Source organism: Nicotiana tabacum, chromosome 6, assembly GCF_000715075.1.
Source record: "Nicotiana tabacum cultivar K326 chromosome 6, ASM71507v2, whole genome shotgun sequence".
Classification (NCBI taxonomy): domain Eukaryota; kingdom Viridiplantae; phylum Streptophyta; class Magnoliopsida; order Solanales; family Solanaceae; genus Nicotiana; species Nicotiana tabacum.
In genome coordinates, this window is record NC_134085.1 from 187,506,318 (window position 1) to 187,520,775 (window position 14,458).

General features: G+C 37.2%; 1 protein-coding gene across 2 annotated transcripts; it reads left to right on the top strand.

Moving 5' to 3' along the window:
- The first annotated feature begins 10,361 nt into the window (after positions 1-10,361).
- LOC107800419 (uncharacterized) lies at positions 10,362-13,230 on the top strand. Of its 2 annotated transcripts, none has more exons than XM_016623581.2 (4): positions 10,362-10,634; positions 11,104-11,233; positions 11,521-12,046; positions 12,666-13,228. In XM_016623581.2, exons 1-4 carry the CDS (start codon positions 10,502-10,504, stop codon positions 12,966-12,968), a joined length of 1,092 nt encoding a protein of 363 aa, XP_016479067.1. In that variant the 5' UTR covers positions 10,362-10,501; the 3' UTR covers positions 12,969-13,228. The 2 variants fall into 2 exon arrangements, with proteins under 2 accessions (XP_016479067.1, XP_016479068.1); XM_016623582.2 differs by lacking the exon at positions 10,362-10,634 and adding an exon at positions 10,668-10,844 and having other exon boundaries at positions 12,666-13,230.
- Positions 13,231-14,458: the final 1,228 nt, after the last annotated feature.

Sequence of the window (14,458 nt, forward strand, 5' to 3'; positions counted from 1 at the left end):
AATAACTTTTATTGGAAAATGGTTGATTTGTGAATTGTGTCGGCTGGCCTTGTCTACACAAGAGGCGCCATCACGACCGGGTCCGGTTTGAGGTTGTGACAAGTTGGTATCAGAGCCTAGGTTATATAGGTCTCACGAGTCATGAGCAGGTTTAGTAGAGTCTCGCGGATCAGTACAGAGATATCTGTACTTATCCTCGGGAGGCTGCAGAACCTTTAGGAAAAACTTCACATTCTTGACTTCTTATCGTGCGTCTTTGATTCAGCTTTAAAAGTAACTCTTTGAATTCCTTCCACGCGTTCGTATGTGCGCATGAGCGCTCAGTATCCGATATGCATCGATGGCTTGTGATTCCCTGATCTAGGGGCGAGATGTGATCTCTGTATGTTGATGTTGGGCCAGTTTGGAAGACTTGGGGCCGGATTTTGCCTATAGCTTGAGCCCTGAGCTATTGATTTCGTGAGCGTGTGTTTCTGGATCTATATGTTCTGTTGTATCCCTGTTAAGGGAACTAATGATTGGATAGCTGCGTGGTGAGGGTGAAGTGACTGTGAGATGTGTTCATATGAATCAAATGAGGCGATAAAGGTCTGCTTTGGGCAGCAAGAAATATTAGATACTTGATTTTCATCTCGATTTGAGGTATAGCCCTGAGTTATGGGCGTGTGAAGATTTTTTTCATGTTTCCTAGCTGGGAGTAAGGTAAATCTCATGTTGCGGTATGAGTTCAGACTCAGGGAGATCAAGCGACTGCGTAATGTCCATGACGGTGAAAGGTATACAGAAATGTTAGTTTGAGGCAAAGTAGGTGGGTTATCTCATGCAGAGTGTTCTGAGGTTGTGTGATCCTTATGTTGTCTGTTAGAAGATCTCATTTACAAGCGAAACATATATGTTGAAATTCAAATTTGGGTCGCTTAAGAGAGTAGGCTTGACTGTTACGAGGATGAATGCGAGATTTGCAGAAGGTTTAAAGTACTAGACGGTCTGTGTTTCACGATCCATGAAGTATGGAGTTTATTCTCACTTTGGTACTATGACAGCAATAGAGTATATGCGTATGAGTTATCTTGTGTGTTTGATCTATGGCTTCGATCCAAGTGGGGAAGTCTACTATTGATTAGTTGACTACACGATTATGTGCTATGTTGGTACCAGTTGAGGTGTATGGGAGAATCAGTTATGGCATACGGAGTTTGAGACCGAAGATGGCTCGAGTAAAGGAAAATTCTTGACAAAGGTTATAATATGCTTCATAGGTGTGTGATAATCACGGAATGTCTTGAGTTGTTGTTGGTAAAGGATGCTCGGTGCATAGAGCAGGAAGCTGCTTGGTTATTTTAGGATGAGGTTACACTCTGCGGGGTTAGAGTGCTATTGAGGCACAGGTGGTTCTGTTCGTTTGATCAGGCTAATTGCAATTCGAATAGAGTGAATGCCTCTCGAGAATGGTTCTAATATGTTCAAGATTTTACATGTAACAATTGGGTATTTTCAAGTTGTATGTGTGGCTAGAAACTGAGTTTTAATTGGAAGATATCAAAACTTGTGGTATTTTCTATATTAATTATGGGATTCTATATATCAGTATTAGGAAGGTGAAGGTAATGACTTTAGATTCGTAGGAAGTCTCTTCAGGGTAAACATTTTGAACGTGGTGCTGTTGGGAATATCTAGAGAGTATTCAGCGGCTTATGGACTGTAGGACTGTGCAACTTTATGCTTGGGTGTCGTGTGGTAAGTCTGGGTTGAGGAATTGTGATGTTATAGCAAGAAGGAGTATCAAGTTGAAGGTAAATCAGGAGGGAACTCGGATAGATAGGATAGCTTGGTAGTAGGCCGAGTCGGTATGGTAAAGATATGATTAGTTCTTGGATGCTTACGAGTTAATGAGTTTCTACAGGTGTTTCACGGTAATTCTTTTGGGTTTTAGTGACCTGCATAGCTCGGTTGAGTTAGAAGGACTCAATCTTGACAATTTAGAGTTGTACAAATGAAGTTCGGAGAGTTCTAGATGGTTTCCACCATAGCTAGAGGGTTATATTTTTCCTATTTGTATGAGGAGCATGGGATGTATAGTGATTTTCTTCTAGATGGGATCAATGGGAAGTTCTTGGCTAGTAGAGTACATAGTTTCTTATAGCTCGGAAGGGATATGAAGTACTCGTAGTTATCCTAGGATGGTACGGTTTATGCAGTATGTTGTGTAGGATTGAGATTTGCATGTATAAGTTCACTGTTCAGATTTGAAAGGAAGGTCACAAATTCTTAGATAACATGGGCAGCTTCAGGTGACTAGATAAATGAAATCGCTGATTGGTGTGGCTTGATGAGGGTATACATTTCAGATAGGGCGATGTGTTTGAGTTATGGAAGCTTTATTGGTATTGCAGCACTATCTTGTTTGATTGATGGATGCTATTTGAGTTTGCTTGGTGGCTCAAAATAATTATAGGTGTACCTCTCATGAGATGATTGAGTATTAGAGGTGTGTTATATATGCGAGCGGCGGAATTGGGACCAGACATGGTAATTCATGTGCTTTATGGACTTGAAGACTGGATGTTCTCGTATACAGGTTAGCTCATGGTTGTGGACGGCAAAGATGTGGGTAAGTTAGCCAGATGATAGTACGTGTTATGATTCAGTCATTGTGAACCATCGGAGGATTATTTATCTGTTATGGGTAACTAGAGTTGATGTGTGGTTCATTGGTAGACCTATATGGATGTGTGTTCGGTATCGGGACGACTTTGTTGAATTCAAGTTGCTATTGGTGAGGTATGTGTTGATTCAGTTATTATTGAGCTATTAGTAATCAGAGGGATCTATGAGTTACCTTTCCGTGTTGCGAGCCATTAGGATTTGTTGGTTATAGGCACATGTGGTGCGGCGTTATTAGGGCCTCTCAATGGAATTCGAGCGGCAAGAGTACTGGGGATTGCTCGGTGGATGGTGTATCAGTTATGTCCTTTCGAGTGGTGTGGTGTTATGTAATTGCTTCGCCGTGGTTACGATGATCACTTTGGCTTTAGACATCATATTGTGTGCGGTTGTCGATTTTGAGCATAGTGACTTAAGGTGTTTCATGCGAACCAGTGTTTGGATGAGGTCGCGCATTGGAGCGAAGCTATGTGGAGGTATGATCCTGCAGATTAGATTCGTGTGTTCTGTTTCTACAATGTGTGACGGGTTCTCAGCCTTATGTTGTGGTGGTACTGGTGAGCTTGTGGTACAGCTCTTTTATTTGAATCATTTTCATGATTTGGGTATGTTCGGATTGTTGCTTATTGGTGCGCGAGTTGCACAAGTTGTGGTTTTAGACTGTATTGATGTGTCATGTCACCAGAGTAATTGTGTTGGATTAGATGAGATCGTTTGGGTCTTTAATAAATACAAACGGATTCGATTTCAGCATGTTAGAAGGATAATATCGAGTTTCAGCTCAAGAATTTGCTACGGTCTTTGCCAAAGGAGAAGTGGCTTCAGGAATGGTTGATCTGGGAAATGGTTATGGATTACTGCGTGTTTTATTTATCATTGGCAGTATATGAAAGTGTTGGAATGAGACTTTAGTTGATAAGAGGTTCTCTATCGATATTTGGTTGTTGTGTGCAGCTGCCGTGATTAGAAGTTATCTCTACAGGCATTTGAGCTATGTGGTATATCACGTAATTGCACCGAAGTTGCGGGTATGGGTTTTTACAACTTATTCGGGCTTAGTCAGAGTATATATGTGAGATTTTGATTTTGTGGATGATTTCGGAGGTGGAAATGTGGTTCTAAGGTTCATGGGCTAGGTTGGACTGTGGAATTTCAGTTACATTGTGTTATCGGACCTATATGAGATAGGGTGACGTGGGATCACCCCCGGGTATGTTCATAGTAAGGTTATTCAACGATTTGTTGGCTTTTGGAACAACTCTAGGCACGTTCGAGGGCGAACGTATGTTTAAGTGGGGGAGGATGTAACGACCCGACCGATCGTTTTGAGCTTTTGCACCTTGTTCGTCAGTTCTTGGGCATGACTTTCCCCGTGTGAAGGATTATGACTTATGTAAATTATTGGTTTTGGTTTTCAGGGTAATTGGAACGAATTTGGAAGAACAGTTCTCAGTTTAAAGCTTAAAATTTGAAAGGTTTGACCAAGATTTGACTTGTTGGTATATGATCTCGGATCGGAATTTTTATGATTTGGTTAGCTCCGTTAGGTGATTTGTGACTTAGGAGCGTGATCGGAATGCATTTTGGAAGTCCGTGGAAGGTTTAGGCTTGAATTGGCAAAATTGAGATTTTGGCGTTTTTCGGTTGATAGGTGAGATTTTGATATAGGGGTCGGAATGGAATTCCGGAAGTTGCAATAGCTTCGCTTTGTCATTTGTGACGTGTGTGCAAAATTTCAGGTCATTCGGACGTGGTTTGGTCGGGTTTTTTATCAAAAGCGTAATTTGGAAGATTTTGGAATCCTTAGGCTTGAATTCGATGCAAATTTGGTGTTTTAATGTTGTTTTGAGTGTTCCGAAGGTTGGAACAAGTTTTAATGATGTTAGGGGATGTGTTGACATGTTTGGTTGAGGTCCCGAGTGCCTCGGGTGAGTTTCGGGTGGTCAATCGGGCCATTTCATGTTTTTAAAAGTTGCAGAAAAACTGCTGAAGGATTTGAGGAAATTTGACCTTCGCATTCGCGAGTGGGTCCTCGTGTTCGCGAAGGGTTAGCTGGTGAGGCTTAGGAATTAACCTTCACGTTCGCGATGAGGCTTCGCGTTCGCGAAAGGCTAGAGTCTTGTGCATCGCGTTCGCGAGGTCCATGCCGCGTTCGCGTAGAGTAATTTGATCAGTTGAGCTTGAGGCATTTTATTCATCGCGATCGCGAGTGGTGTAACGCGATCGCAAAGGTTTAGTCCGAGGAAGCATCGCGTTCGCGATGGGCAGGTCACGATCGCGAAGAGGAAATTCCGGTCAAGGTTATTTTGTGCTTCGTGAACGCGAGGCTTTGACCGCGTTCGCGAAGAAGGAAATTTTACCTGGGGCAGAATGCTTAAAAATGAGTTTCGCGAGCTTTGGTTTATTTTCTCCATTGTTGAACGATTTTTGGAGCTTTTACGAAAGATTGAAGAGGGAATCAAAGGGTAACACTTGGAGGTAAGATTTTTGAACTCTATACTCGATCCTATGTTAATTACTACTTGTTTAATCCTGAAATACGTGGAAATTAAAGCCTAAATTGGGGAATTAGTGCTTGTAATTGGAGACCTAGAAATTGGGATTGAGGGGTCATTTGAGGTTCGATTTTGATGTTCTTGGTATGTATAGACTCGTGAGAGGATAAGGATTCTACTGATGTAACTTATATCGGATTCCAAGACGTGTGCCCAGGGGCCGGGTTTGAGCAATTTCAAGATTTTTTATATAAATTGGATATTTTCGAGTGGGCTTTGTTCCCTTAGCATATTTTAATAGTTATGTACTGATTGTAGTTAGATTTAGAGCATCCGAAGGTCGATTCGTGAGGGCGAAGGCATCGTGGGCTAGAGTTTGGATCGGATCGAGGTAAGTAATGACTGTAAATGCTATTCTAAAGGTTTGAAACCCCAGATTTCACATTGTTGTGCTACTTGAGGTGACGCATACGCTTGATGACGAGCGTGGATTCGTGCACCGTTGGGGATTGTGACTTGGTCCGTCCCGTACAACTGCTAAGTCGCGTATTGGATTTGAAAATCATATAATATTCCATGTTTTAGAGATTGATATTATATTTGGGCGGTATGCCATATTTGGGGCCTTGTGCCGACCTGTTGAGATCCTTAGGGGCATTTTAACTATATTTCCTCACTCTATTTATTTTGAAAGCATATGCTCAGTCAATGTTTTACCTGCTTATTGATTGAATCAGATTTTATCACTTTACTTCTTAAAATGTGAAAAACTGATTGGGCTGAGTTCCCTGTTTTACTGATGGTCCGAGTGATCGTGACGAGGGTCTGATTATGAGGTTGATGACTGAGATAGACCGATGGTCTGATTGTGAGGTTGATGACTGAGATATACCGAGGGTCTGATTGTGAGGTTAATGACTAAGAGAGGTCGAGGGCCTGGTTGTGGGGATTATATATCTATGGATCGGGTTGCACGCCGCAACAATATATATATATATATATATATATGTGTGTGTGTGTGTGTGTGTGTGTGTGTATATATGTATATGGATCGGACTGCACGCCGCAACGATATTTATATGGATCGGGCTGCACGCCGCAGCAATATATATTGGATCAGGCTGCGCGCCGCAGCGATATAGCGCTTGGGCTGTAGGAGCCCATCCGGAGTCTGCACACAACCAGTGAACGCAGTCGACTATATATATGGATCGGGTTGCACGCCGCAATGATTACTATATGGTACCTATTGAGTGTGAGTGTTGAGTGTGAGCGCTGATTGGTAAGAGTTGAGTCACGAGTGACTGAGAGGCTTGCCCGAGGGGCTATAGATATACATGTACATGAGTGATTCTTTACCTGAGGGGCTTGTTCATGATCTTACTATTTTTCACTCCTGCTTAAAGTGAGTTTCTATTGAATATGTTGATTTAATTACTGCTTTCACTCATCTTTAGACCGAGCCTCTATTGGAAATGTTGAACAAATGTTTTAAATAATCTTTCATTTAAACTGAAGTTTTTAAGTTACGAAAAGGGTTGTAAATTTCTGTTATGCCGAGGGGCTGTATACGAACTAAGTTTTTGCCCGAGGGGCTGATTATGGTTTTCATCTCTTTTATTATAAATGGTATCGAACCCCTACTGATATTATTGGAAAGTATTTTAAATTATTTTAACCAAAAGCTGGATTTTAAATGAGACGATTGACGCGTATTCTGATTGAAAGCCTGTTGTGCTTATTGAGTTATCACATTTGTGAATTAATCGTTTCCTACTGGTCAGTCTTTATTTACTCTTATTACTTACTGGGTTGGAGTACTCACATTACTCCCTGCACCTCGTGTGCAGATTCAGGTATTTCGGAACCCGAAAGCGGATGTTGATTGCTCAGACGCGGAGTCATCAGAGTTAGCAAAGTGGCTGCACGACGTTCGCAGCACTGCTTCCTTCCTCTCATTTTCATTACTGTAATTAGTACACTTTTAACTGTTGTTGTTGCATTCAGACCTTGGTAGATGCTCATGACTAGTGACACCCCGATGTCGGGCTTGTGTAATTATTCCACCTTCTTTTCTTTTAAATGTTCATTATGAGATTATTGGTTTATAAATGGTATAAAAACAACTTTTATTGTAAAATGGTTGATTTGGGAATTGTGTCGGCTGACCTTGTCTTCACGAGAGGCGACATCACGATCGGGTCCGGTTTGGGGTCGTGACAATAAAAGGGCAATCTAACGCATAAAGTATTCGCGTTCACGCAGAGTTCGGGGAAGAGACGCCCTCCAAATGTTGAGTATAATATAAGTAGCATACTCTAATGCAAATATCAATAGCTGATTTTGCAACTCGAACCGATAACCTATAAATCACGTAGAAACAACTTTATCGTTACTTTAGTGCTCCACTTCTTAAAGTTTTCACTAGTGATATTGTAAAATTTTGTACTATCAGCATATTTGACTTGTTATATTAAGTTACTTAACTTGCTTTTTTCAGGTTACTAATTTTATTTATTATTAAGAATTATTTAAAAATTTCTTTTAAGTGATTTTATCAGATAAAATTCATTTACATTCTCAGTGTATAGAAATTAAAATAAATAACATTATCATTAAGATGACTTTGGCTCTACTTGCATCCTCTTCTCCGACTAATTGTTGAGGGGGAGAACATAGACACACATGGACCACCTGTTTATTTAGATGTTAAAACTACTACTATATGAACTTTTTTGTTGCAAATCAATCATATTAATTTGTTTGTAATGATGGCACTTCCAATGATCTTTCCCTTCATTTCTTGAGCCAAAAATTAAGTAGAAACCCATTATATTGTTAGATAGTACGCGACAGAGTTTTTAGTATTAAAACATTTTCATGCTCCCTTCATAAGAGCGTGTCTAGTGATCCTATATCCATTGATACAATTTAAGTACTACTATATTCAAAGACTGAGTCTGGATTTTAATTATCTGGGTTTCAAATATTAGAACGACGACTTTTAATATTAATAAAAATATTTAAATAATTTTGAATTCAGAGATTGATTATTAGTTTTCTTTTAAAATAAAGTTCTATATTAAAAAAGTTCACAACTCACAATATAGATAAATTATTTTATATTTATTATACTTAAACAAAGAATAATTTGATTTAAACAGTAAAAAAAAAACTTACGGAAAAAGCGAATAAGCTTCACAGGTCAAGTCGATGACACATATTGTGCGCTACAAGCATGACATTTCTTTTTCTTGACTCACCCTCCATTATGGAGTCACATACACTTTCTCTTGGGAATATTGAACTCTCTCGAGAATCTTTGATACCACATTAATCAGCTCAAATCATAAACATATTGTTCGCTTTGACCAAATGACCTACTAAATTTGTCTTTTGAACTATGTTACATCGAGCTTAAAAATGCGTGTATCAATTAGGCCACCGCGTTACGGGCGTCACATTAAGGGTAGTTTGGTATGAGGTATAAGAAGGTATAGGGGTCATATAAAAGTTTAATACCACCTTAATACTCTGTTTGGTTAACAAACTAGGTATAAGTTATCTCGGTGATAATTTTAATACCGGTATAACTTATACTTTATAGAGGGTGGGGTAATTAGCACCGGTATAATCAGGGGCGTACGCAGAATTTTTTGTAAGCGGTGTCGAAATTTAGAGAGACGTACAAATGAAGAGATTACTTTAATAAAATCATACTTTAGAAAACCACAATTCAAATATAGTAGTACAGTTCTCCCCCACGAACTTTTATTTTTATAAAATGTACTCATAATAGACTCAGTACAAATATTACCCAAAAAAAAACTATATAAGGCAGCAAAAGTTTACTCAATAGCTCATTATCCATTCGAATCCATATGACGCTGCTTCTTTCAATAAATTTCCAGAAGAATACTAAAAAATATTAAGAATAAAGTTGTTTCCACCGTGGGGAGTCGAACGCCTGACCACAAGCAGAAACTGGATTACTTCACCAACGGGCCAACATAGTTGTTAATGTCAAGTTGTGCCATTTATTATATTTAGACTAGATTATTTACATATATATTAATAAATAAAACTTTCTGTCCAAGTGGTGTCGGATGACACCGCTTGGCTCAACGTGCCTCCGCCCCTGGGTATAACTTATACAAGAATCTTTAAATACCACATTTATCAGCTCAAATCATAAACGTATTGTTCGCTTTGACCAAATAATTTCCTAACTTTGTCTTTTGAACTATGCCGCATCTAGCTTAAAAATTAAAGTATGGAACTACGTAGCTCGTAGACTATTTGTGCAAATTAGAGTTTTAAAATTAGAATATAGTAAAGACAAATATGGTATTGGGTGGCTCCCGCTGTAGCAACGGACTGATTGGAGAACAGATCCAAAGATGTTAAGAGGACCCAATTTTTTGTATGTAAAAAGCAACCTGTCAATTGCTCTCTGGGACGATAAATCCCAAGTAGGGACATTGTAAATGGCACGTGGGCCCCTGCATTTTCTGCATGGCTCACTCGTGGTTCTTGGCCAACCCCTATACATATAACTTTCGTATATACAAAATTAGTACATATACAAATAGTAGTAACTAGTAAGTAGTACTAATTAATGATGTTCATATATAGGATTATCGGAAACTCCGCCTATATGAGCTTGCTCACATTGTCGGTTTTAAATTAATAAGTAGGATTACATTAATCTAATTACAATCAGTATAAAACTTGTCAATTCATGATCAATTCTCACAAATATTAGTAATTAAATACTAATTAATGATGTTGGTGTATAGAATTATCGGAAACTCCGCTTATATGAACTTGCTCACATTGTCCGTTTCAAGCTCAAAGTAGGATTACAGTAACCTGACTGCAATCAGTATAAAACTTGTCAATTTATGATCAATTCTTCGGACTATGGGAAGCAAAAGTAAAGCAAATTGAAATTAAGGTCATCTTTCTCATCGGTACTCTTGAGTGTTCAGCTCCTATTATAAGACATAAAGCCACATATCATTTCTCTTTACCACAAACCCTAATGGAGTACTATTTCTTTTTTAAGAGGGACCCTCTCTCCCACACTCATGGCTTTATTAATTTCCATTGAATTAATATAACTTCATCAACAGCCAGCCCCTTTTCTTGATTGATCACTAATTTTTTTATTTTTTTTGGGTTAATATTTTTTTTTTTTTTTGGGGGTTAGATTATATATAGGTAGAGGTGCCAGCTGCTTTCTTTGGGTTGTTGTTTCTTTGTGGAATCTGTTACTGTTACAGTACTCTCTGGTTGTATATCTGCATTTAGCAGAGAGAGGGATATATACAAAAAGAGAGATGGGGCATCATACATGTTGCAACAAACAAAAAGTGAAGAGAGGGCTATGGTCTCCTGAGGAAGATGAGAAACTCATTAAGTACATTACTACTTATGGCCATGGTTGTTGGAGCTCTGTTCCTAAGCTTGCTGGTTTGTTTTTTTATTTAATTTTCTGCTCTCTATCCTAATCCCAAAAACAAAAGAAAAAATTTCTCTTCATTCTCCATCTTTGTGTTTATTTTAATAGAGAAAATAAATCTGCTTTGCCAATCTTATTGTTTGTGTTTGTTCACAAAGGAGGATGCATCCTTTGTACGATGGATGCAATTCAGTACTTTTGTCACGAAACAGTAAAAAAAGGTCATGCTTTTAGAAGTACAAGATTCAGTTTAAGAACGTAAAGATTGAATTCATCAAGTTTAAATTTTGAATCCGTCTCTGCCTGGTTTATCGTATGTTTTTTGCTATATACATTTAAGTTTTCTTGTATAGTTCATGCACTCTCTAACAAACACCCAAAGATTTCTTTTATTTAGGCTTAAAGCCTTAGCTTCAAGACATAGATTTTCCCTAAAGTTGTTGTTTGAAAGATGACTTTATATATGTTTGTACGGTACAGGGCTACAAAGATGTGGAAAAAGCTGCAGGTTGAGATGGATAAATTATCTCAGACCAGATTTGAAACGTGGGAGTTTCTCACATCAAGAAGCTGCACTTATCATTGAACTCCACAGTATTCTTGGCAACAGGTAAATATCTTCTTCTTCATCATCATCACCATATCATCTTTGACTAAAAAACTACCGCCAATGTACAAAGCATCTTGTGTTCATACAGTGTCCAGAAACAGGCCACACGGCGAGGCGTGTAATGTGGACAATCTATATTACATAAGAATTTATAGTTGATTCTACTGCTCGAAGTCGTGACTAATAAGAAGAATTCATTTTTATTAGATAATTAGATGATGATATGATGATGAATAATATTTGTCATTTTATACAGTTTCATGCAAAGTGACATTTTGTCTTTACAGGTGGGCTCAAATAGCTAAGCATCTACCTGGAAGAACAGACAATGAAGTCAAGAACTTTTGGAATTCTAGCATCAAGAAAAAGCTCCTTTCTCATGGAACTCTCTCTGATTTTTCCATGATTTTTCCTAATAATCTCACAACTACAAGCCCTAATCCCTCTTTTGATAATTTTTACCCACTCAACTCCACTCCTATTAATTCGATCCCAATTAGCACAAACTCTCCCCTAATTCTACAAGTTGACCACCAAATGAATAATAATCATTTAAATGCGGATTTAAATTTAAATCCAGTGGTACCTTCCCTTATTAATCCTTTGTCATTTGACTCAATTTCAAATGATCCTACTTGGTTTAATTTCAACTATCCTCATCCTCAACATGATCTTGATTATAACCAAAATGTTCTTAAACAAGACAACTCCAATTCCATGCTCACTTCTAACATTTCTTTGAACTACACTAATGGGGAGAATTTCATGGATTCAAGAAATGCAGCTATCAAAACTCACCAAGATTTATTGATGGTATGTACTGTCAATTGTGTAATCATCTTATCTAAATAAAAGCTAAAGGGGTCGTTTGGTTGTGAAACAAGTTATCCCATGATTCATTATCTCGGGATTAGTTATCTAACCCTTCCATATGGATAAAAAAATACTACAATCCCTGGATAACTAGTCCCGGGATTAGTTCTACCACGATTTTATCTCAACCAAACGTGGGATAAACTCATCTCAAATTTAATCTCGGAACCAATATCCTTTATCCCCAGAGGCGGACCTATGCAATAGGCAGAGGGGTCACCGATACCCGTAAAGTTCGGCAAAAATTCAATGTATACATGTATATGTCTTTAGAAAATAGTAAATTATTAATAGTAGGCACCCTATATATATAAAAAGCATATTTTGGTTGAATCAAAAAGTGCATCTCACGACATTCAAATTCTGAGTCTGCCTCTGTTTATTCCTTATACCAAACGATTCCTAAGCTGTTAGAGAGCATACATTTTAATATACTACTAAATTATGTCTTCAGCACGTCCACTCACATGAACCAAACAACCTCGCTGATCGTCTCATCTTGCTATAAGCTTAAACTATTAGAAGAAATACATTTTTATTTACTTAATTATGTCTTCAGGTACCATTGCTTCCCAAACTTTCTGAAATGATAAAGGGGAATGGTGGCATTGTGGAATCATCACCTCCTGCTGCTTCACAACAGATTGAGTCAATGGTGGGTAGTAGTCTCCCATGTACTTTCCCAAATGGTTATATCCATCCACATTATGGTATGAATGGAGTACATGAAATGGAGCAAATAGAATGCATGCACATGTCATCTTTCCCATCATCATCACCATCATCATCCAAATCTTCACCATCATCATGCAATACTCAATTTATGATGAACCCTAGTCTTCCTACAAGTTGGGAGTCATAGATATATGTAATTGGCATTTGTGATGTGTTGTTTTGGTGTGTAAAAGGTTCCCGTAAAGGTAGGGTATGTAACAGGGATTTGGCTACAAATTCGGGGGTAAACTATATTATTAAACATTTTATTTTTCTATTAAAAAGTTTATTATATATAATATTGTTCCAAGGGAATTAAGAGAGATTTTTATGATGAGGGAACAGCTTAAAAGAAGAGGGAATTAGTTTCATATTATTATTGTGCAGCTCTATATAGTTTTGCATAGAGAAGTTGAGAACTTTCCAATTATGTGTTATTTTTTTTTGCAGTTTCTTTGTTCAGTAACAATAAATAAATACTTGTATTGATCAATACAGGTAGTTTCAATATATCTCCCAACAATATCTGTGTTTACTTGTGGAAAAAGAATGAAAGAAATAATATATATATATATATATATATATATATATATATATATATATATATATATAAGTTTTTGGACACGTGCGTTGCACGTGCAACCCATATCAATCATTACATAACTTGTAGTAAAAGATAACAATAATTTATTAACTGCATGTATTACCTAGTTCGGTACATATTTTAAGTGTTTTTTAAACCTTTCAAATTTGCTCAAAAATAAGTGTTATTTTAAGACAAGAAGAATAATTAAAAAACTTAGTAACTCAGTTGGTTGACTAACTGAGTGGTATAAATTTTTAAAAAGTCTTTTCATGCTTGAAGAGTGATAAAGAATTAGTCAAATAATTCTTATAATTTAGTGCAAAATAATTTTCTTAATGGGTGTGACACTTACATGGATAGTATTATTATTTTATGGAGTGCAAAAACGTTATTGGTAATTTGTATCTCATTTAATATTTTTTATAAATGATGGTTTTGATGCATGTATTTAATATATGAAATGTATCGTTAGTACAATTAAAATTTTAGGTTTATTGTAAGAATGCAATTATGGCCTTTTAATTGTTTATAATAAATATACAAAAAAAAAATTGAAACGATTAAGCAAACTCTCATTATGTGAAGAGACGCGGGGGGGGGGGGGGGGGGTAAGGAGATGAAGCTAGACAGTCTTCCATTCCATTTTGTTTGTCATTAATGTCCCATATTCTCTCATTCAGTGCATATGAAAACAATAATATTGGTCGTAATCTCAAGTTTGAACATAAAAATAAAAAAAGTGGTAGCACCAATAAATAATATATTCTTTTAACTTCTTGATTTTCTTATCATGTGTTCATTAGTATTAATCTAACGACTTGTGAGAAGATAACCAGCCATTTAAAGATTGCTATTTTATCTTCTTCCCCAACCTGTTTATTCTTTATTGTTGTTAGCAATTCCATCTTTTACTTAATTGTTTATAACTATCATACAGTTTATAGAAGAACATTAACGCCAATTTTACAAAATTTACCGTCATTAGAAAGTTCATAAAACAAAAGATCTTAACGTTAATGAAAAGCAAATTGAAACAATATGTCGTATATTTA

Excerpts from the sequence above, each read along its gene's own strand:
- LOC107800419 (XM_016623581.2), top strand. The coding sequence starts at position 10,502 with ATGGGGCATCATACATGTTGCAACAAACAAAAAGTGAAGAGAGGGCTA. Across the intron at positions 11,234-11,520 it reads CACAGTATTCTTGGCAACAG|GTGGGCTCAAATAGCTAAGC; the intron begins GTAAATATCTTC and ends TTGTCTTTACAG. Across the intron at positions 12,047-12,665 it reads CTCACCAAGATTTATTGATG|GTACCATTGCTTCCCAAACT; the intron begins GTATGTACTGTC and ends TTATGTCTTCAG.